Source organism: Malaya genurostris, chromosome 3 (assembly GCF_030247185.1).
Source record: "Malaya genurostris strain Urasoe2022 chromosome 3, Malgen_1.1, whole genome shotgun sequence".
NCBI lineage: Eukaryota > Metazoa > Arthropoda > Insecta > Diptera > Culicidae > Malaya > Malaya genurostris.
This window is the reverse complement of record NC_080572.1, coordinates 198,061,819-198,086,524: the sequence shown is the minus strand read 5'-3', so window position 1 is coordinate 198,086,524 and position 24,706 is coordinate 198,061,819. Positions and strand designations below refer to the sequence as shown.

Below are 24,706 nucleotides of genomic sequence, written 5' to 3'. Positions count from 1 at the left end.
ATTCTATACAGGCAGTTGATAATTGTATAGAATCATTTTACTATTGCCGCTTATTCTAACTATGTGCATATAACCCTTGTATAAGTTGTGTCTATGAAAATGTCTGTGAATGCTCCACACAAGGGTTTTGATATATTGCAACCTAGTATGAGAATCATCAAGTTGAATCATCGATTCGATTTTCTGCGATAATTGTCAACTTGCGATTCCCTCTTGGGTAATTCCACACAGCAACGATCATTATCAGACTGTAAAATTTTTTAAGGGCCGTGAAATACTCAGAGTATGAAGTGGAACGAAGAAATGTAGAAAAATTCTCTCGCGGTTCATGCATTGAGATACTCGAGTTCTGGTAGCATCTTCCTGGCCCGTGTGCAGGAATCATCGATGGGGTGGGTTTCAAGGGAAGAGGGGTGTCCAAAAAGGCGAAAAGGCGCCTCATCCACTATATTGACAATGTAAAACGAATTCTGACAGGCTCGTGCGCAGAAATCATTAAAGGGGGGGGGGGGGGGGGGGGGGGTGGTTAATAAGTACTCCATTGTTCATGAAAGGATAATAAGTACTCCATTGTTCATGAAACTTAATTTTAAAAAAATTCTTCATGGCCAAAACCCCCCCCTGCACGGGCCTGCTCTTAATCGTCTTCAAAATCTTACCACGCAGTTTCCGGTCGACAGTTACACTCCGATGATTGGCTTGAGGCTTTCGAATCGTCGTCAATGTTTCCTTATACCGTTTGATAACGCGCCATACGATATTTCTGGACAATTTTAGATGTTTAGCTAGCCTAGATGCAGACCACAATGAAATCCAAATAACTGTGCATAATTTTTTCCCTTCTTTCGGCTTCCATGTTAATTGTTTACAGAGTACAGTCGATTTGCGGAAGGTCAAAAATCATTCGTGAAGCTGACAAAATTCCCGACACGTGGGCGCCAAGAACTTCCAAATCCGTCCACCAGGAGCACCACAATATGAGCAAAAGTTTGTTCCAATTCTAAATGAAACAATCTTTACGCTTGGTTTGATAGATATAGTCGAATATGTGACATAAATGCTGAAGCATGCTTTTGTGAACTACCCGAATCAATCTGAATTGGGTGTCAAAAGTGAGTTCAAACTAGTGCCATGTTAATATTAATAAGAAGGTAAACAATGATGATTTTCATGAGACTGTGTCAATGATCGCGATAAGGATTGAATTATAAATTGCCGAGTCACGTGTAATCTAGCATAGAAGCGATTTTTATTGGTGTATGAAATAATAATCGCAAAAACTAATCTTGAAGAAAGGGGCTGTTTTATCGATGCTGATTTTAATTTAGAATACAACAACCTATTCTTAATCCACCTAGGGGTGTAATGGTGACTTTCTCATTTAACACCTGTTTTTATAAATATTAAAAAGGGATTCTTCAAAAATCTTTTCTTTGTATATTGAATACGAACAAAAAAGTTTGTTTGGGAATGAGCTAGAATAAACTTTCCTATTTATAAAAAGTTTGTAGCTAAGTTTAGAGGAACTCATCGGTTTTTGCACTGTCGCTCTAAATGACGGTCTGAAATTTCAAACTCACGTCATCATGTTGTTCTGGAACCGACAGTCGGATGCGAACAAAAGTCAATAGTAGTCTACCTTTAATTTGAGTCTAAGATTGGGAAAACCAACTTGGCCATCTCCGAGAAAATGAAGAAAGTTTTGATTTCGAGTTTTTTGACCACTATCTCCGGTTCTTCCGGAATCGGGAACTGGGAACTGGTATAGCAGAAATCGGTTCGATTGGCCAGCAACTATCATAACCTCACTAAAAGTACTGTTGTTGTACCGTTTAATTCCACTATGTCACGTCATTACACTCTCACAAAGTCACTATTTTCACGTAAGTGCATCAAACGTTATAATACAGATACGTATTTCGGAATGATATTTACATCCTTCTTCAGTGTATTGGTTTTATAAGTTTATTGAAAGAATACTGCAGTGAAGTTCCTTTTATACAAACCTAAGTACTGTTTTGTTTGTGTAGTATGATTTTTGCATAAAGCCAATTTGAAAGTTTTCTATGTTTGTTTTTATCTGGAAAATCCAAGAAGATCTATTCCCTTGGTCTCGGTTTAATAAAGAGATGGAGTTATTTTTGAATATTTCTAAACTTTCTGCTGAATCTAATTTCCATGGATTGGAAATTTGCCTTAAGATTTTTAATACATGGGTCAATAAGTCCCGAGACTAAAGCAAAGATGGCGCTCGTAGTAAACCAGTAACCACGTCTTTCTAGAGTACTAACCTTTGCTTGAAACAGGTCAAAATTTTAAGTCGATCCGACCAGAAACAGCTGAGTTATCGAGGTTGGAGTAAAGTCGTTTTGTAGTTTGTTTAAAAAATGGAAAAAACCGAGTTTCGTGTTTTGATAAAACATTGTTTTTTAATGGGTAAAAACACCGTGCAAGCAAAACAATGGATTGAAAAATGTTATCCGAACTCTTGTCCATCAAAAGCAACGATTTGTCGGTGGTTCGCCGAGTTTAAACGTGGTCGTACCGACACAAATGACGCGGAACGCTCGGGTAGACCTGTGGAAGCCGTTACACCGGAAAATGTGAGTGAAGTGACAAAAATTATAATGAAAGATCGAAAAGTGAAGCTCCGTGAGATTACTGAGATGGCACAGATATCATATGGAAGTGTATTTACTATCCTTCATGAAAAATTGAGCACGAAAAAGGTTTTTTCGAAGTGGGTGCGGCGATTGCTTTCGATGGAACAAAATGCACCCTGCCACAAGTCGATGAAAACAATGGCGAAATTGAACGAATTGGGCTTTGATCTGCTTCCCCACCCCCCATACTCGCCAGATTTAGCCCCCAGTGACTACTGGCTCTTTGCTGATCTTAAAAAAATGCTCCAGGGGAAAAGATTTGGCTCAAATGAGGAGGTCATCGCTGAAACTGAAGCTTATTTTGAAGCGAAAGATAATTTTTTTTTTAAACATGGTATTGAAAAATTGGAAAAACGTTGGAGCCATTGTATCACCCTAAAAGGTGATTATGTTGATGAATAAAAAAAAAATTTGCAAAAAAAAAATATTGTTTCCATTGTTAGTCTCGGGACTTATTGATCCATGTGTTAAGTCATTAGTAGTGAGTTCATGATCTTCAAAAAAGGCATGTTCTGCTACTTTTGACTTGAAGTGGTGTGGTAGTCCCTTTTCCAACTCTTGGAATGAATGCTTTCGCTATTTCTGAGATATGTGCCTTGAAACGAATGTCTAGTGTTCTCTTTGTTTGTCCGATGTATATTTTATCGCAATGAGAACACGAGATTTTGTATACCCCACACATTTTCAAATTCTCTGTACGATCTTTTGTAGGAACTAGTAAAGTTTTCAATTGGTAGTTCATACTGCTGAACACTAAATCTAAACAAATTTTTTTTAGTTTTGATTTTAATGGGTGTGAAATATTTCGATTGAAGTCCACCGATATTCTTTTAAAATTTTCAGAAGTTGTAAGTGATTGTTTTTTCAACAGTCTTAATTTTTTATCGAAGAAGTTTGATAAATCGTTTCGTTTGATGATGCAAAATATATCATCTACGTATCTCCACCAGCGATTAGGTAATAATCCCTGCTTTTTTAAAAGTTCTTGAAGGTTTGCCATAAATAATTCACATAAAAACGGGAAGAGTGGATTACCCATTGGTGCCCCTTGTAATTGTTTATAAAATTCCCCTCTGAATGTATATATATATATATATATATATATATATATATATATATATATATATATATATATATATATATATATATATATATATATATATATATATATATATATATATATATATATATATATATATATATATATATATATATATATATATATATATATATATATATATAAATGCAGAGATTATTCTTTGTAAACGCATCACGTAAGAAAGGATGGACGGATTTATATGATTCTGTTTTTGTTTGATCAGTTTTTACACCCACCGGACAACAAGTTCCAACGAGTGTTTGGCCATCGAAGAAAAGAATACTAGATCGTTGAAAAAATCGTTCGACGCGCTACGAGTTGTTTTGTGTGAAGATTTCACATACATACTTGATGTGATTTGATTCGTCATTATGTCGAACTACGTGCTTAATTGGGTATCAAAATTGTTGCTTGCCAAATGACTTAAGGGCTGAGGACAGTACCGTAAAGTGGTAGGTTTTTTGCTATTTTCCCGTTTCAAATTAAATTTTCTTGGAAACGGTACAGAATATAGAAAAACCCACCTGACAATGTCTTCGAAATATAGTTGAGAATATTCTGTGAAATTTTCAGAATGATTCATTGAGTTTAGTGGTCGTGTTGTATTTTTTTCTGACTGAAGAACTGCTGAAAATAGGAACGCTCGGAAATGCATACCTCTACTTGTTCATCGAATATCTCGGCTTTGAAGGTTTGTATCATAGATCTACCGTGACAAAGTCTAGATAATTTAGTTTAGATGCGATTAGTACATAAAAACATATATGTTATCGCGATAAAAATAAAGTCTTGTATTTTTCTGTGAAACAAAGTCAGTTTCAATGCATCCACCATTTTTTTTTTTCGCTTTGGTTTCCTGATAGCATTCTGAAAAAGGAGAGAGAAATAAAATATGCTCGACAAGGCTGCCAAACACACAGATTCAATCTTTGTGAAAGTTGAATATTTTTTAATTGTTCATTGGAATCCATGTTATGTCCAACCATACAATAGATTAATATGATAAAACTTCTCATCAAAATAATAAAATGTATGCTGGCAACCCGGTACAGTTTGCTCATATACGAGAGAGTACAAGAGAAATACGATGCGCAAAGAGAATTGAGCGAGCCACGTGGTCGATTTAAAACTCAACACGTGGCCCTGTGTCCTCGGACCTTAATGACGGAATGCTATGCCATATGTCCTAGAAAACCGCTGTAGACAGGAGAAAAAGTCCTAATATCATTTACCTGTTGATAAATTGGGTGTTCAATGGAGTCAGATCAATAGTATTGGTCATCGCGGGGGCAAGATAACAAATCAGAAATTTTTTTAATGAATGTAGAAGCGCTAAGGTCAAACTAAGAGATTTTCCTTGCCTTTTTTTCTTTCTAATGATTTAGATTAGACTATGCGCACACAGTTAGTGACTATTAGATATAAATGTTCAAGATGATTACCATAAAGAATATTGAGACTGTCATTTAATATTGCGTATTTTGTGAAGAATGATCGAACTGGTAAGATCAATATGAAATTAAAATTTAAGCGTCGTCTCCAAGCAATCAAAAGTTCCGCAGTACCTGAAAATATCCTCTAAATATTAGAGCTCTAAAGCACGCATGGTACGCTTTTTGATAACTTGAACGTACAGAACAGATTCTGAGAAAACTTCCTCGCTGCTTAAAAACTGTACACACAGAATTATTTTTTTTACGGATGTCGGTACAGTTTTACTGACTTTCAAACAGCTGGACACATTCGGTAATTTGTTCAGTAAAAGTTTTATTTGCTGAATGAGAGAGTAGAGTTCCACTGAACTTCGATCTGTCATAATTCTACTGACTTCTTCATCATTCAATACTGACGTTCGGCGAAATTTACAAAACAATCCTAACTCCTATGTAAACGTCTTGACCCGTAAAGTATTACTGTTTTTGGTAAATTTAGTTTTGTAGATCTGTGAAAGGAAGGAGCAATTTTGTTTTCAAAACATGTTTTTATCCGATTAATTAATTTATTTGAGTGTGATGAATGAATTGAATTATATTTGCTCTCCAGAAATAATTTATGCAAATAAATCGAATCAAATATCTTTCGGATGCTCAATGCATGTAGAAGTAGGATCACCCATCATATTTTTAGAATCCGGAAATTAAAAAGTTGAAGAAGGTTTTTTGAATATATTCACTCAATGAAAACTTACCGCCAGGAATCAGTATTATCTATTTTGTGCACAGAAATCAATTTGCACCATATTTTTTTGATGATGTTATTTGACAGATCTGTATTTCTGCTGAATATTTTAGTGATAATTACTGAAATTCTTCATTATTTTTTATTAATTTTCCGAATATTGGTAAAACGTCGTCAACTGAGTTCATCAAGAGAAATGACATTTCACACAGTTCACCGTGTCAGTAAATGTATCGTAACTTTCACATAGGATTTTCCGATATTCAGTAGTTCCGTAGATATATGACCGTAAGTTGGATGAATTTTACGTATCTTTCAGTAAAAATAATATTTTACAGATCGTTGCCGCAAAAATTATTACCGAACACAAAAATAGATTTTTTTTTTGTGAATAAGAAACTGCCTCAAAGTTTGTTGTTCTGTCGGGTGAATATTCACGTATGAGTGCCTGTTCCTAAAAAAAACGGACTGTTCAGAATAGAAATCTGAGAATTTGTTCAATTTTTGCTTAACAGAAGAATTTCACACTATTTTTTGTGATATTTCCTGTTTTGGGCTAAAGCGAATGTGTGCCGAATTTCGTTGATAGTAGGTTAAGTAATTAGAAAAATAATGGAGAAAAACGTTAACCACATAGTCATGAGTTGACAATTCTGCTATCCAAAACCATAAATTCGAACAATTCATTTTTTGACGAGACGAAGTTCAGCTAGTTTGAAATAATTTACATCCATGCAAAGCCGGGTTAGAGTAAGATAAGACCGTACTTTGCATTTCCATGAACTACTACTATTTTGTTGAAGTAACCAATCTTCAAACAGATTGATTGAGTCCTTCACTGGGACACTTGGGAATAAGGCGGTTACATCGAAAGATACCATCATTTCGTCTGAATTCTGAAGTTGAGTAGCGAATACCTGCGTGTGTTAGGAACTGATTTACTGAAGAATTTTTTTGGCATAGATTGGAATTCTTTTACTAGCCATTTGGAGATTTTTTGAGTTGGGGCCCCTACTGAAGAAATGATTTCCCTTATTTCGTTACCACGTTTATGAACCTTTGGTAGTCCTTTTTTTTGGATAAAGAGGGGTTAGAAACTTTGAGACTACTGAGATTGATATCGAAGTTTGGGTTGCATTCATGTAGAGTTATATCTACTTTTTTAATAATATCTGGAAGGGGGTCGGCTCTTTGTTTCCTATAAGGGACGTCATTGATTGTTTGGGTTATCAGATTGTCATAATCTTCTTCGTCCTTAATTATCACTTTGTTTCCCTTATCAGCCTTAACAAAAAATACAGGCTTTTCCCGCAATTGTTTCACTAGTTCTTTATCACCCATATTTTGTTGATTTTTCAATAAAGTATTTTCAATGATATCAACTACAATAGTTCTAGCATCATTAATTTGAGAAAAAGAAAGATTACAGTTATTTAGGCCTGTTTCTACGTCTATAATAACTTGTCCGAGGTTTACTTTAGAAGAAATTGCATAATTTAACCCAAGATTGAGAAGTTTTGTTTGTTCGTTGGTAAAATTCTGAGAAGAACGATTGACTAGAAAGTCTTCTGAAAACTGTATCGGAGGTTTTGGGGTCGGCGTGTGGAAGTTTTGAAACGTAAATTTTAGAATTTCTTGTGAAGAAGAATTCGTTTGCGTTCAGATTCGCAATATTCTGCAAATTTAACTTTGCTTTGGAAAATTTCGAAACCTTGAGGATATTGTTTCGCTAATTTTAAATGAAGATTATAACATTCCAAAGTTTTCACGTTCAGAATGCTAAACAATTTTTTAGTTTTCACTTTCAGAATTTCGTGTTGAATTTTATTTTGAATATTTTTAGAAAAAGATCTCCCACCCTTTACCTTGCAGCATGTGAGAGTGATTTTGTATCATAACCTGTAAATTGAAATAGTTCTGCGCCAAATTTAGAAGAATTTTTCCGTTTTTGCAATATCCCTTTAAAAGACGGGTTGCAATTTCATACACATTTCACCCTTTATTTCCGTAACCGGAAGCCGGATCTGAACAAAATTCTTGTTTTTAGTAATAATTCAATTGAAATTAACAAGACAGGACTTTTTTGACAGTTTGAAACAGGTGATTAAAAATTCATGAACATTTTCACTATAAAACAAAAAGATTTTTGCGATTCATTATTGATCAATAAATCATATGTTTGATGATAGCAAAGGAGTTTTATTGTTGTCAGGTCCAGTTCTCCGTGTACCCTAGAAAGTTTCTCCAACCGGTTTTATTGTCAACTCGTGAATTTGCACACGCGGCGGTGTTCCGAGTACATACAAAACACCATCGGCTATATCTTCTGCCTCAAGCAAAGGCATTCCCGTGGAAACGATTTCCGCTGGTAGTATTTCTGTCTTGACGGCACCAGGGCTTATGCTCTGCCATTTGAAGAAAAAAAAAGGCTGATCAAAAATGCAGCTAATCATATTGCGGCATTACTCACCGTAACTTTCACTTTACTTCCTTCCGTTCTTAGCTCATGACGCATGGTTTCCGTTATGGCGGTCACAGCGAACTTAGAAGCCGGATAGATGTTGAGATTTGGAAAATTTGGTACGGAATGTCCTGCAATGCTGTTGATGTGCACAATATGTCCATCCACTGAACGCTTCTTCATTAATTTGAACGCCTCTCGACTGCACAAAACCAATCCCATAACATTCGTGTCTAACACTTCTCGCAATTTCTGTGTCTCAGCTTCAATCAAAGAAGTTTCGCGCAAAACTCCAGCATTATTGATCAATACATCAACACCTCCGAATTTGTCCTCAACTAGTTTGAATGTTTTTAGAATTTCTTCTTCTTTCGAAACATCGCACTTGATCGCATGTAGACGATTGTGGTCCGCCGGCCTCAAATGGGATTTCAAACCTTCAACGCGTTCTACTCGACGGGCCAATCCGACAACAACCATTCCAGCGTTGACCAATGCCTTCGCTATAGCGGCACCGATCCCGGAACTGGCTCCAGTGACTACGGCTACTTTACCCACCCAACGATCCATTCTGATGATGCGGGAGAGGCACTATTCTGGCACGTCTGACTATTAGCAAGTTTGATTCTTGAATGTTTCTTTTTGCTGCTTTGCTCGATGGAGCTGCGCGTGTGATTCGTTTACTCATCCTCCAACTTTTGTATGTGTTAACACCGGTAAACGATTGAATTGAATTTAACTGTGACCAAGCAGTTTTTGTTATGCGATGTGTCTGGCTCCACACCTTCATATACCATATTCAGTCAGATGGACAATGATAACGCACAATTTTGACTACAGTGATGGAACGATTTTCTGCTGAATCTTTGCGGAAAAAATCGAACGTTTAAAATTATATGTTAATCAATGAAATTTTGTTAAGTAACTTTTTTGCAACATTACATTCGATTACAATCAATAATCAAAAAGTTCGCGGAATCACTACCGTGAGGCGCTCTCAGTCACCCGATTAGATTTTTTTAAGTCTGTCATTCATATTCTATCAAATTTTTAGATTGATACCCTGGGCATTTGTAAACGTTTCGCTGTAATGAGTACATCCGACGACACGACCAGGCACTCTGAATAAATATTGAAATTAAAAGTGTATCTTAACGAATCACCATCGGTTACCGAATATTGAATGACCCCTTGGTAATAAACAAAAATAAATTCTCGAGTAACACTGTTTTGGTTGCTATACAAAGTAGTCGTCAGGTTACCGCAGCCAAACAAACAAACAGATCCATTGGTATACCAATTAAAATACGGAACTTTTTTTTATAATTTCGCTAGATTAAGAAGTATTAAAAATAAATAACAGAAAAAAACCGCTAAAAGAAATGAAGAATCATTCGTCAAATAGTTTGGAATAATTCTTGTACTACTTATTTGTCTTTAAAATAAAACCATAGTTTTCGTTGCGGCCTTATTTGAAAAAGAAAATATTGGGGACATATCTACTTCCATGTTTAACATATTGCTACAGTGTTCCTGATAAAGGTTAGCTTGTTGGATTCTCATAATATGGAACGTTGAAAATACACTTCAATTACTGATTGTTGCTGACTTTGATATATGATTTAAATATTACAGAGAAATTTCTCTGGAAGCATTTTGCAGCCGTACGAACACAACGAAAGTAGTTTTCATCAATCTATATTTCTGCATATAATAAGGATTAACAAATGAAATTGAAAATTATATTGCTTGTTAACATAACTTCCCCGGAAATGCATAATCTATTAGTTCCAATATTGTTTTATTTTAAAGTTTATGAGAATCCAACAATTTATTATCTAAAGTACACAACATGTAAAAATAGTAAAAACACAAAATATTTATGGATTTATCGTCTATTGAATATTGTGAGAATTTCATGTACTTTAAAAATTATTACTGTGGCGGCACACCATAAACATTCGAGGTCGGAAGCATTCACTTGAGCGTTGCGATGAGAGACGGAGACGACGACATTTTTCCGTCCGCTGAGCATCACACCGTATCCTGTTTAAGAGGTCGTACTCGATATGGAGAGATGCTTTGACAGGCTGAGGAACAACGTAATGTACATCGAAGTAGGGTTGGTACTCGGAATGCAAAGTATCGATACCTAGGGTATCGGGATACCGAAATTTTGGGTACCGATACAAGGTATCAAAAGGCAATAAAGTATCGATATCTGTAAGTATCAATTGATACTTGCGCAGCAATCATTTCTAAATAAAATAAAATTGTCGACTGTGGCGTTATTTTATGATGTACAGAAAGGTTTTTCCATAATTTTTTTATGCCAACAAAATAAGCATATTTCTTGCCACATATATTGCACTTCGCCTTTCGCGACTCTTGATCCACGTCAAAGAATTTCCACGAATTTTGCCACGTCTAAGAATTTCCGCATGCCGCAAGCGCAACTTTTTTTCAAAAATTTTCATGTCATAACCTTTATGTCGATACACGAATACTACACTTAAAGGCAATTCCTATTGAACATTTAGGGGTTCTGTTGGTTTGTGCAAAAATCACATATTTTGTTTCTATTTCTTCGCGTTTTGCCTTCGACTGATCAGTGCTAAGCTAGTGGTTTAAATTGAACTGCTAGGCGCGAGATGGGAGTTCAACTGCTTTAAGCACTGATGAGCCGAAGGCGAAACGCGAAGAAATAGAAACAATTCCTGTTGCTATTACTACGGGACCAGGGACGGACGGAACGGAAGCACCAGGCTTGTGCATGTATTGGTATGACGTGGACTAGCCGTCGTTGAAATTCGTTCTCTACAATCTTGCGTCGTCCCATAGGCGCACTGAGAGAGAGTATAATGAGTGTGAAAAATTTAAATGATTGAATCCTCTGATAGTATAGCCTTTATGTGCGTGTTTTGTTGATGGTTTTCTCTCAGTGCACTTGTGGAACGAAGCGAGATTGTCGAGAACGAATTTCAACAACGGCTAGTCCACGTTATACCAATCCATGCACGAGCCTGGGACTTCATCGAAGCCGAAGAAAAAAAAAGTTCTTCTGGGGACTGATATAGTGTGCCCACCTGGGTTCGATTCGCAGTGCTCTTCTGTGAGTGACGATGAAACAACGAGCACTCCCATTGTGCATATTCCACCGCTCACTCTTTCGTTGGCCAACTCATTGACGTGCACACTCTTACTGAAGCTGTCCCCCATAGATAGTCGCACTTCTGCTCCCACTCGTACTCTCATACCGTATTTGGTTTTGATCCAATGCTCGGAGGATTAATATGCAATCTGATCAAGCTCGAAGCATGTTTCATACAACAGTTTCAACAATATTTACACTATTTACTTGAATTTCATACACAAAAGTAACAGGAGCGCAGTACTTGGCTAGAGCGAACATAAACAAACGTTCAAACTCGTCCTGTGGTAAGAATTGAGCGTTCTTTCAAGTGCTATTGTAGCCAACATCTCGGACGTTCGGTGAGTGAGTGCTCAAAAATGGTAAACAAGATTTCGAGCATTAATCGAATGAAGCCTTTATTTCTTGATCGTAGTAAATATATTCTGATCGATAATTTGTGAGAAAAAGGTACTGAAGGAATATTAAGTTAGTAATGACAAGTTTTTGTTAGTTATTCTTCTTAGTTGCTTCGTTTTTTGAAGAAAGATGCTTGTCACAGTTACATGTTACTTCTATAAATCAAATTCATGTTTGATCGGTTTTAATCTAAATAGATCATAAGAGTAAATCAACCCTGGAATTAAAACAAACTCTTTTGTCTCCATAATCAATATTAAGAAAATATTACTTTTTCGTTGAATTTGCATTGCATATTGCTATTGCGTATTGGACTTCCGACTTTTAAATATCATCATCTGCCAATGAACATCGCTGCATGACTGATAATCGTGAAAATGATCATTCAAAATGATGTGTGAATTTAGTACAACTATACAGCAAACTGCCATTTCAAACTCAAGTCTCAATTTAGGTTAAAAAGCTCAAGAGAGGCATTTTTTGCAAAGCAGGTGTAAAGATTGCATTACTACTAGAACATCTAGAATAAAATTTATTCCTTTCTTTCGTCATTGGCAATTTTGAGGATGATAATTTTTAACGGTACCATGAGCCCATGTCAGATTCAGCACAAGTTATGCATTAGAACTTTGTTTAGCAGCTAAATGTTGGTACAATCGGATCGGGCAGGATTGGGTTTACTTATATTCCAAATATTGCGTGATTACTATCATACAGAAGAAAACATTACTCGATGAACATTAGAAAAGGTCCCAAGAGCAAATTACAGTTCTCTTTCAATTATTACGGCAGATTTCAGTAATTCCCAAACAATTCTACAATGCATATCGAAAGTTGAAGGTTTTTGTCATTATCCTTTGTGAAGTGTTAAATGGGGATTGCTCTATGCATCCTCTCTCGGTAGCGGTCTATTATATATTTTCGAAGGATCAGCCATACTTGCGCGGCTATCATGATGCTACTATACACTTCGATTTACTAAAATGAAAACTAACCTGTGCACCACACTGCTAGCGTACAGAAGCAGTGCTTCTATTCCGTGTATATTGATGGGGCTCTCTTTTGAAGTGAGTACGGACATGATCTGAAATAGAGCGAGCTGACTCGCAGCAGTAACCAACTAGCAGTTAGTGTTTACTCCTACTGACTCCCACTCATCGTACCCAAGGAAAAAACAACACTCATGTTTAAAATGCACCTTTTTGTGAGTGACTCATAAGCGTGCGCGGAGGAGTGCGTGTAGTATAGACTCGTTCGCGGCACTTGCTCGAGAATGTGCTTCATGCGCTGGGTTCTCGCTCTAATAGCAGCACTGGGAATTGACTTTAATCTGTTGCGATACTGTAAGTATCGAGACCAAAAGTATCGATACTAATAGTATCCCACTTAGAAAAAAACGTTCAACGGTGGTCCTTCATTGGTCCAATACGTTGGATCATTGGTCCAATGAAAGTCCAATCAATCGTTCAACGGGAGGCAAACACGGGACCTTCGTTTGCCGATTTTGAAACAGACCGTTGAACCGAATGCCATTTTTTTCGTTCAACAAACCCGGCAGACAGAGGTCCATTGTTGAGCCATTTTTAACATGAGGAGTTGGAGCCCCGTTGGACTAGTTTTACTGCAGAATTTCTGAAGTTTTTTTCCACTTATTTGTTTAAACTAACAATACATACCTGCACAATACTTCTACTTCACGTAGAATAACAACAAATTTTCTTTCTATGGAAAGGTAACACTTAATTTTCACACTATTTTTGCAAGAGAAAAAACAACAACAAACCGTTCCAGCAAATTGAACGAATATTTCGTGCAATATATCGTTCAACAAGCGCTCAAAAAGCAACAAAATTGAACGGTCTGCTGAGAGGGATCGCTCTGATGTGATATCGATACCAAAAATACCCGATTCTTGAAAGAAAGTATCGATACCTCAAAGTATCGACTCGGTATCGCACATCCCTACATCGAAGCAATATTCAGCGTTGAACCGAGCAAAGCAGCAATAGAACAGCAGGTTACCACCAGGACCTAGATCGACTGTTCTTTAGCCGTAACAAGATAAATAAATGTAACTAGGGTTACGGCGCTGTTGTTCCTAAAACAACAATTCCTAAGACTGCGTTGCCAGTTTACACCATTTTTGAAAGATTTCATTTTGACATTTCGAGTTACTGAGGGGTAGTAAAATTTACGGTACAGTTTTGAATAGTGAGTGGCACGTCGTGTCGTCGGTACATCTGCGATTGTGTGTCCTAAATTTTCGAATTGGAATTGAATTTGCAACAACGAGTTTGCATTAAATTTTGCGTTAAAAACGGTTTCAATGGCGTGATGAATGTCAAATGCTAGAAGTGTGTTGTGTTGTGTATCATGAATTCCTTCCACAAGGCCAGACCTTCAACAAGGAGAGCGTTATGAGACGTTTGCGTGAAGAAATTGACCGAAAACGGACCAGATTTGTGGGAAAACAAATTCGTGGATCTTGCACAATGTCATCGTTATCCGTGAACTTTTGGCTAAAAACGAAACGAATACCATTCAGCAACCACCGAATTCACCTAATTTGGCTCACTGCGACTTTTTTCTATTCGTCGACTCGAGGAACCGCTCCGTGGAACGCGTTTTAGCACCCGAGATGAGATTATGGAAAAAAACGCAGATGGCTCTGATGGTCATACCGAAAACTGAATATAAAAATCTGTTTTAATCTACCTAGTGGTGTAAGGATGCCTTTCTCATATCAATCATACTGTGGTATCCTTCAAAATAATTTTCTTCGATTCCTGAAGGAATAACCGGAAGCGCTTTGTTTGACCGTCTACTGATAATGATTACCGATTGAAAAAGCAAAGTCTTGGCATTACATTCCTTTTGTGGAATTTTGCCTTTCTGTTTCAACAGACTTCGCAGCCGATTCTTAGTGTACAGAATCATTGCATGGCCATTACTATGGATCCTACTGACACTAAGAATCCTTCCAGGTCAGGGCTCGAACATACGACAACTGGCTTGTAAGACCAGCGTCCTATGCATTGAACCGCCAACCCGGGACAACGATTGAAGCAGATGGTATAAAATTTTAAACACACTGCACCCTATAATTCCGGAACCGGAAGTCGGATCCGAATAAAATTCAGGAATTCCATTTGGGACCTTTCATTTGAATCTAGGTATGTGGAAATCGGTCAAACCGTCGCTGAGAAAAGTAAGTGAGATCGATTTGGGAAAATATGACCACTATTTCCGGTGCATCCGGAATCGGAAACCGGGAACTATGACAGCCGTCTACTAATAATGACTATCGAATGGAGTGGTTTTGAGACCAGTTTTGAAAATTTTTCAAGTGCTTGTTTCGTCCATTTAAGTCATGGTATAAAATTTTTAGCACACTTCACTCCATAATTCCGAAACCGGAAGTCGGATCCAGAAGCAATTCAGAAGTTCTATATATATTCATAAGACCTGTAATATTAATCTAAATTTAAATAAATCGGCCACGCCATCTTTAAGAAAAATTAGCACATATATTTTTTATTATTTTGCACATATTACCCCATCACTCCGGAACCGGAAGTCCTATCCAAACAAAATTAAAAAATCTTGTATGTGACCTTTCATTTGGATCTAAGGATATGAAAACCGGTTCAGCCGTTTCTAAGAGATTGGAGTGATTTCCGGTTTGGAGTACACGATCACCTATTTTCGATACTTCCGGAATCTGGAACGAAGATCCGGTATACCCAAAATCAATGTATTTGGTCATCAACTAACCAAATCTGTCCAATTCAAGAATTATACGGCTATTTGAATGTATTTGATTGAATTTCTCGTTTCATATATAAAAACACGTTCCTGAAAATGCAATTTTTATACCTATTTGTCTGTAATTCCCGAACCGGAAGTTGTATTATGACGAAATTTAGTAGGATTATATGGGGTAGTTTTAAGTTCATTTTGCACATTTTACCCTGTAACTCCCGAAACATTATTCCGATCCGGGTAAAATTCAATAGCACCCTATGGGATCAAGAGACCTTTCATTTGAATTTAAGTTTGTGAAAATTGATCTAGCCATCTCCGAGAAAATCGAGTGCCCATTTTTGTTACAATGATTCTGTACGTTATGAATCGGCTGCGAAGTCTGTTGAAACAGAAAGGCCAAATTCCACCAAAGGAATGTAATGCCGTAATTGTCGAGAAAAAGGCGATTAAAATTTTATTCACGACTTTTTTGTGCTACAAAACGCTTAATCTTGGTTCTATTGAATGTATAATAAACAAATAAACAAATATATTCAGGTGCTTCAAAATATGAAAATTTCGAATATGAATGTTATTGAATGGTGTGTATTTTTGCGTGACTAACTGTTCACACTTGTATTATGTTATACGCATGACATTTCGTTTGTTATTGAGTTTGTTTATAAACAAAATGTTTATATTATGGTTTCAAATGTTTATATCACGTTAGTTGTCAACGTTTCGAAGGGTATTTGCATCGAAACTTTGGCCATTAACGTGAAATAAATATTTTTAGCAATAAATGACAAAAAAAGTCATGTCTTCAAACAAAAAAACAAGCATGGTTGTACAATAGGGTGGGACAAAAAATTGATATCAGCTCCACCAAACTTTTCGTGTTCCTTTTGGGTCCCATAAGCATCATGCAAAATTTTAGCTCGATCGGAGAAACTATATTTTCGCGCCCACGGTTTAAAGTTTGTATGGGATTTAGTATGGAGAAATTCACTTTTAACAAAAAAATCGGCTGGAGATCAACCTATGAACTCTAAAAATCAACGCATAGAATATTTTCGTAGGAAATTTATCGAGGAAGAAAACTTTAAAAGACAGCAAAACAATACGACATTTGTAGAAAAAGTTATTAAAGGAAAACCGACTCAAGGTCCGAACAATGGCTCACTCCTTAATATATCTAGCACCACTGCTGCTAGTGGTGGTAATATGATTGTGCTTTCTTTTATTATACTATAACGGTTGATTTTAGTTGTTTGATGTCTTCACAAAAGTTTCTCAGCTGAGTATGAGGACTATTTTTAAGTGACAAGTCATGCTCCAAAACTCACTGTAAAGACACTAAAAAGTCTAACTTGTTAATTTGAAAAAATAGGTTTTTGGAATCTTTTACAATATTTTAGATAAACTCAAATCCAAAAACTTTGCGGAATATATAAACTCTCTATCTCTTATAGTTTAGAAGATATAGATGGTACTATTTTATGCAAACAAAAACACAATTTGCATGACGTTTTGTGTCTTTACTGTAAGGTTTGCAGCATGGTTTGTCACTTAAAAATAATCTTTATACTCTGCTGAGTAACTATCGTGAAGACATCAAACAAAACGGATCAACCGTTATAGCACATTAAAGGGAAGTCACATCATGTTACTTTCACTAGCAACAGTGGTGCTAGATATATTAAGGAATGAGCCATTGTTCAGACCTTGTATCGGTTTTTCTTTAATAACTTTTTCTACAAATGTCGGATTGTTTTGCGGTCTTCTAAAGTTTTCTTCCTCGTTAAATTTCCTACGAAATATCATATGCGCTGATTTTTAGAGTTCATAGGTTGATCTCCAGCCGATTTTTTTTGTTAAAAGTGAATTTCTCCATACTAAATCCCATACAAACTTTAAACCGTGGGCGCGAAAATATAGTTTCTCCGTTCGGGCTAACATTTTGCATGGTGCTTTAGGGACCCAAAAGGAAAACGAAAAGTTCGATGGAGCGAGAAAATAAACATTTTCATCTTTTTCCCATACAACCTTGTCCCACCCTATTGTACAAGTTTCCTGTTCTGTTTTGTCATGGCTACTCTGATGGAAAACTGTTTCGATAAAAGCTTGTCAATTGACCCTGTCGAAAAATGACGGGAAATGCTAGCAGGGTTGTGCTTGACTGATCATTACATCATGTTATTTTGGGAAAACATGTTTTAATGTGACGTTTCTGAATATGGAATAACACGGAAAAAACATGTTATTTCGCTTAAAACATGAAATCAGAGTTAAAACTCGTTTTAACTCGTAGTGTAAACGTGGTATTAGCTTACATTTCTAATGCCATGAGTTCGAATAGTAAAATAGTGATAAGAACATAGCGAATTTCTTGAAAAGATTAAGTTCAATTCAAATCATCAGAATAATTTAAATATTACAATAAAAAACTGCATTTTTGCCTTTTTCATATAAAAAGACTATGCAATCGCTGTGAAAACCGACTTTACAACCGAGGCCGAGTGTCATATACCATTCGACTCAGGTCTTCGAGATCACAAAATGTGTATGGATGAGACATCATCATCTAGTTGCCGAATTTAGTCATCATCTAGTTGCCGAATTTAGTTGGTTCGAGGATACATAAACCTTCTTTGGGGCTACTAGTCCCCGGTTTTCGGTGCCGAAAGCACCAATAACAGTGAAGAAACATTCCAACTCACTCACTTCGATTACTCAGCAACGGTTGAACTGATTCTCACAAATCTTGATTCAAATTAAAGCCATCATTGGCTTAAAATATACTATGCACTTTTATCCAGATTCGAATTCCGCTCTTGAGATTATAGGGCGATGATTTTGTATGATTCAAACCATCATACAAAATGACGATCCATAACCGGTACGCATCGGTATGTGCTGGTACGGGAGAAGAAAACACTATCGCTTTTGCGAACGTAGCACGCGGCGTGTTTTGTTCAATTTCGTATAACGTGTAATCATTATCTTTTATGATGTAAATTCTCTGTCAGTCGGTGGATTAAAAAACCATAATCAATTTCAAATTATTTAATGAATATTTATCAGAATAAAGTAAACATTTTGAGTAGCTCTTGTTTTTGAATGTCTGGGTTTTGAACTGCAGGCAAACTGTTGCAAATAAAGTATTAATTCTAACACCAGACGATAGAGAAAACTTTTCTTCTTCATTTACTGTTATGGTACTCTTAGCGAGTACCGAATTCTTTAGCATTCGTCTTTAAAGTGAATGTGATAAAAGAACGTGACACATTATTCTTCTATTCAGAAGGTTCAAAGTGGTATTCTGGCAGTAAACTGGAGTAACCAGTTTTTAATTAAATACACTCCTTATTTTCTGGTTATGCACACGATTTAGATTCTTTTGATTATAAAGTCATGACCAATTATCAAGACTTCACGAGAAGATAACAGATCGGCTGAAAAGTTCGTATCGTTTCTATGAGAGGGCGCCACTAGAATTAAATCCATACCATTTTCAGTTAGTACCAACCTTCAAAAGATACGTGTATAAATTTGACAGCTGTCTGATTATTAGTTTGTGAGATTTTGCATTTTGAGTGAAGCTACTTTTGTTATTGTGAAAAAAATGGAAAAAAGGAATTTCGTGTGTTGATGAAACACTACTTTTTGATGAAAACAAGTGCCGACGATACCAAAAAATGGCTTGATGAGTTTTATCCAGACTCTGCACCGGGCGAAGCAACAATTCGTAAGTGGTTTGCAAAATTTCGTACTGGTCATATTAGCACCGAAGACGATGAACGCAGTGGACGTCCAAAAGAGGCTGTTACCGATGAAAACGTGAAAAAAAATCCACAAAATGATTTTCAATGACCGTAAAGTGAAGTTGATCGAGATAGCTGACACCCTAAAGATATCAAAGGAACGTGTTGGACATATTATTCACGAATATTTGGATATGAGAAAGCTTTGTGCAAAATGGGTGCCGCGTGAGCTCACAATCGATCAAAAACAACAACGAAAAACCATGCTGAAATTGAACGAATTGGGCTTCGAATTGCTCCCTCATCCACCGTATTCTCCAGATTTGGCCCCCAGTGACTTTTTCCTGTTCTCAGACCTCAAGAGAATGCTCGCTGGTAAAAAATTTAGAAGCAATGAAGAGGTAATCGCTGAAACTAAGGGCTATTTTGAGGCAAAGGACAAATCGTACTACAAAAATGGTATCGAAAAGTTTGAAGATCGCTATAATCGCTGTATCGCCTCTGATGGCAATTATGTTGAATAATAAAAACGAATTTTGGCAAAAAAATGTGTGTTTCTATTAAACGATACGAACTTTTCTGCCGAACTGTTAGAATGATTGGTTTCATGACTTTTTAATCACGGAAACAGTATCAAATTTCTTTCCGTGTAGGGTCAGGATGGTGTCTAATCCGAGAGACCAATGACAATTATGTATGGTTGAAACCTCTTTAATCGAGTTAAAAAATCTGTTTGTAAAAACATTGAATGCAAATACCGGATAAATACATTTGTTTTGGAAGAACCGGTTACGTTTTTGTCCGGTTTTTGCATTTTTACAGTTTTCACAAACAGACTTTTTAACTCGATTATAGAGGTTTCAACCATACCATAATTGTCATTGGTCCGAAAAAGATGTTTTTAAACGATTCTTGCATTGCAAAATCCATGTCCGGTTTTTGCTGTCAATGTTTTTATCCGGATTTTGCATTCAAAAATACTTAAACGGGTTTTCCAAACTAAATTGCACTTACCCGATTTTTGCTTTCAGCGGTTCATATCAGATTTGTTCAAACCCCCGTTGCTAAGTGCGAAACCAACACAGTTTCGTGAAAATTATTTGTTTGGTGAAAGTGCCCTGGGTCAGTTTCAGTTTTCTCAAGCGAAGACGACATTAGTAAGTATAATCGTAAAGAAAAACATCACGCGAAACAATTTTTTTGGGTACATTATAAAATTTATTTATTTACCAGTGATACGAACGTAATTTTGGACACATGCTTTATGCAGTGATTTCCGTGTCAAAAAACAACCTTTTTTAATCCACCTAGTGGTGTGTGGTGATGGTTTTCTCATTACTGTAATTGTAGAGTATAGATAAGCTTATGTGAGAAGTACGTAAGTAACAATTCGAATGCCTTATTGTTTCGATTATAATTTATAGGAGTGTTGTAATTGACTCTTCAATCATTACCAGTTTAATGACAACTATAATAAGTGTCACTTTTGACAAGTAACATAATAGTTTTAAAAACCTTTTACCCGGACTAACAACTGAACTAAAAATAAAACAACTTGTATTAAAATGAAACTTTTTGCCTTTCTCATATACAGGGTCCGGCACTCGAAGTGTAACCAATTGAAAAGGCCATAAATTCAGTTTGGAAAATTACTTTTACTTAATTCAAAGTACAAAATGTGTAAAAATAATACAAAATTCAGAATCCATTCACTTTTGCTCGATATGACCACCTTTTGCCTTGACTATGGCCTTGAGACGGTCAAAAAACGAATCGCAAGCTGCCGAATGTGACTTGCAGGTATTTTGGCCCACTCGCGGACAATAACTTTTTTCAGCGCCTCGAGACTGGTGTATCTTTTAGTTCGGACTTTGCTCTACAAAATGGCCCAAAGAGAATAATCCATTGGATTCGCATCTGGTGAATTCGAGAGCCATTGTGTGGACGTGATGAAGTTCGGAACGTTGTTTTTCAGCCATTCTCGGTTCACTCGAGCTTTGTGAGACGGTGCCGAGTCCTGCTGAAACAATACAACTCCGAACTGTCATTTAGCAAATTTCTAGAGAGCTGATGCCCGTGCGTCAGCTGCGCGAGCGGTCTGAAGTTGGTTACACTTCGAGTGCCGGACCCTGTAGAAAGGTGATGCAATCACTTGAAAAACCGACTAGTAAAAATTGGCCCGGAGGGCCAAGTGTCATATACCATTCGACTCAGTTCATCGCTAAACAGCGTGTGTGTGTGTGTGTGTGTGTGTGTGTGTGCGTGTGTCAAATAATCTCATTAGGTTTTCACGGATATGGCTGAAACGATTCTTACAAACTTAGATTCTAATGAAAGGTCTAATGGCCCCATACCCCCCTGAATTTCATTCGAATCCGACTTCCGGTTCCGGAGTTATAGGGTAAAGTGTGTTCAATATTGTACACCGTCACTTAAACCGGCGAAACAAAAAACGTAAAAAAAATTCTACACTGGTCTCAAAACTACACAAATCGATAGTCATTATCAGTAGGCAACTAAACAAACCGATTCCAGCTATCCTGGTTCCAGGTATCCGGTTCCGGAAGCACCGGAAATAGTGGTCATACTACCAAAATATCACTCACTTTTCTCAGCGATGGTTTGACCGATTTTCACAAACTTAGATGCAAATGAAAGGTCTTCCGGTTCCATACGGAATTTCTGATTTCTGGATCCGATTTCCGGTTGAGAGGTTATAGTGTGTGTTGAACATTGTACACCATCACTTAAACTGGCGAAACAAAAAATGTAAAAATGTTGTAAACTGGACGCAAAACCGTTATTCCCAATCTTAGACTCAAATGAAAGGTTTTATGGTCCTTCCAAAATTTACTGCATATTTTCGGATACAACAAACATTTAAATCGTCATTTAGAGTGTGATGGTAAAATTGTATAAAATCTTCAAAATTTGAATAAAAACTAGTAGCGTTTGTACGTCATGTTAGTTGGTGACCATACGAACCGACTTCGATTATACCGGTTCTCGGCTTCCGGTTTCGGAAATGCATATAAGAGTGAACCAACTTCATTTTCTTAAGGATGACCTACGCGAGCATAGCACTGTTTCGTTCTGTATTTCATACTAGTAAATGCACAAGCAATTTCTTCTTTTCTTTCAAAAATCGAAGAAAAAATTTTTGAATGGAATACCACAATATTATACATGAGAAAGGCATTATTACACCACTAGGTGGATTAAAACAGGTTTTAAATATTGCTTCCAAACATTAACTTTAAAACATTTAATCGGTGCAGCAACGACAAAAGCACTGGTCAATGCCGGAATGACCGTTGTTGGGTTGGCCCGACGTGTAGAGCGCGTGGAAGCGTTGAAGTCTGAATTGAAGGACACGGTTCAGCATCGTTTGAACGCCGTCAAATGCGATGTGTCGAAGGAAGAAGATATTCTGAAGACCTTCAAGTGGATTGAAGAGAAGTTCGGGGGTGTTGATGTGTTGATCAATAATGCTGGAATTTTCAGAAAAACCAAACTTGTAGAGCCTAGCAACACCGTCATGTTAAAGGAGGTAATAGACACCAATGTGATGGGATTGGTCCTGTGCACCCGAGAAGCCTTTCAATCGATGAAGAAACGATCATTCGATGGCCATGTTATTCACATAAACAGCGTCGCAGGACATAATGCTCATCTGCCAAATACGAATATATACTCGGCGTCGAAATTTGCCGTCACCGCAAACTATGCGTTTAGAGTTTAAACGGAAACTATGCGTTTAGAGTTTAAAAACGAAGGCACAAATGTTAAGATTACGGTAAGATAACGATGAAAAGCATTGTTTTTTATCAATCACAACTGGCATTGGTTTTAATTTCAGAGTATTAGTCCCGGCGCCGTGAGAACTGAGATTCTACCACAAGAAATGCTCACACAAGGTTTTCCATTGTTGGAAGCAGAGGACATTGCTGATGCTATCCTGTATGTGCTGGGAACGCCACCCAGAGTTCAAATTCATGAATTAACAGTCAAGCCTGTTGGTGAAGCTTTCTGATATGTTGGTTTTAATAAAAACTTTGTAAATTTGATTTAAGTCGTATTTTTCGTGAAGGAACGATGTTGAATTGAGTTACTAACTGAAAACTCGACTCGAAAAACATACGACACTTTCTAGTTAGATATGATAGAACTTTTGACACATATATAATGAACATTTAGGGTTTTTTTTGTTTGTACAGAAAAGCACATATTTTATTTCAGTTTTTTTCACGTTCCGCCTTCGGCTCATCAGTGCTTAAAGCAGTTCAAATTGATCTACCGTCTCCACCTAACAGTTCAATTTGAACCGCTAAGCAGACGCAAAGTTTACACTATTTATGTAACGATTTTTTGGATATTGCACCGAGATGCAATATCCTTTCTGATGGCTAGAACAAAAACGAGTGACGACTGACTACTGGCCATCAGAAAGGATATTGCATCTCGGTGCAATATCCAAAAAGTCGTTACATAAATAGTGTAAACTTTGCGTCTGCTTAGCGGTTCAAATTGAACTGTTAGGTGGAGATGGTAGTTCAATTTGAACTGCTTTAAGCACTGGTGAGCCGAAGGCGAAACGTGAAGAAAGCTGACAATTTTTTTTCATACCTGAAGAAGAAGGTGGGTTGGTAATATTTCAGACATAACTGGAGGACGTGAACTATTTCTGATATGTTTCTTTTCTATATAAAAGAGTCATTTTTCAAGAGGTATAGAATTCGATTTTCAAAAAAAAAAGTCCCTTGTCCTCCTAGCAGTGAGATGATAAGGGAAGGTGTTCAGTTGCCGGTACCCCACCGTAACTTTTGACAAAAAAGCAGATAGCGTCAATCCGACACATGTCATGTGTGTGTAATAGCAGCACGTTCTTTTTGTGCCGAATTGCGAAGCAAACAGTCACTTGTATTTTTTGCTGCGTTCAAAATAACTTTTTATTACGTGAATATCAACACAAAAGTTTTTCCTGACTTTTTTTTAGAGTATCATGAATTGAAGAGCATCAATCGAAAAGGTGAGTGGATTGAATATTTATGAGGTGAAATAGATCTGTTTCATGATTTAATACCGGATGCTATCAAAATTTTCGAAACCAAAGATTTTTTTTGTAATTTTCAAAATGTCTACCAATTTTGGTTACCTCCATCCCATTTTTTTCTACAAATCGTGAAAAATTGTCAGTGATATGCAAGCTGCTGTCGAGACAAACATCTAGCTGCTCATTAGGGTAGG

General features: G+C 36.7%; 1 protein-coding gene and 1 pseudogene across 1 annotated transcript; one reads left to right on the top strand and one right to left on the bottom strand.

Moving 5' to 3' along the window:
• Positions 1–8,118: 8,118 nt before the first annotated feature.
• On the bottom strand, positions 8,119–9,051 carry LOC131436356 (farnesol dehydrogenase-like). The gene is made up of 2 exons (XM_058605033.1): positions 8,411–9,051; positions 8,119–8,345 (listed from the first exon to the last, which is right to left on the bottom strand). Exons 1-2 carry the CDS (start codon positions 8,969–8,971, stop codon positions 8,172–8,174), a joined length of 735 nt encoding a protein of 244 aa, XP_058461016.1. The 5' UTR covers positions 8,972–9,051; the 3' UTR covers positions 8,119–8,171.
• A 4,173-nt stretch (positions 9,052–13,224) lies between these two features.
• Positions 13,225–23,526, top strand: LOC131434162 (farnesol dehydrogenase-like; annotated as a pseudogene).
• The last annotated feature ends 1,180 nt before the right edge of the window (positions 23,527–24,706 follow it).

Excerpts from the sequence above, each read along its gene's own strand:
- LOC131436356 (XM_058605033.1), bottom strand. The coding sequence starts at position 8,971 with ATGGATCGTTGGGTGGGTAAAGTAGCCGTAGTCACTGGAGCCAGTTCC. Across the intron at positions 8,346-8,410 it reads GAAGTAAAGTGAAAGTTACG|AGCATAAGCCCTGGTGCCGT; the intron begins GTGAGTAATGCC and ends TTCAAATGGCAG.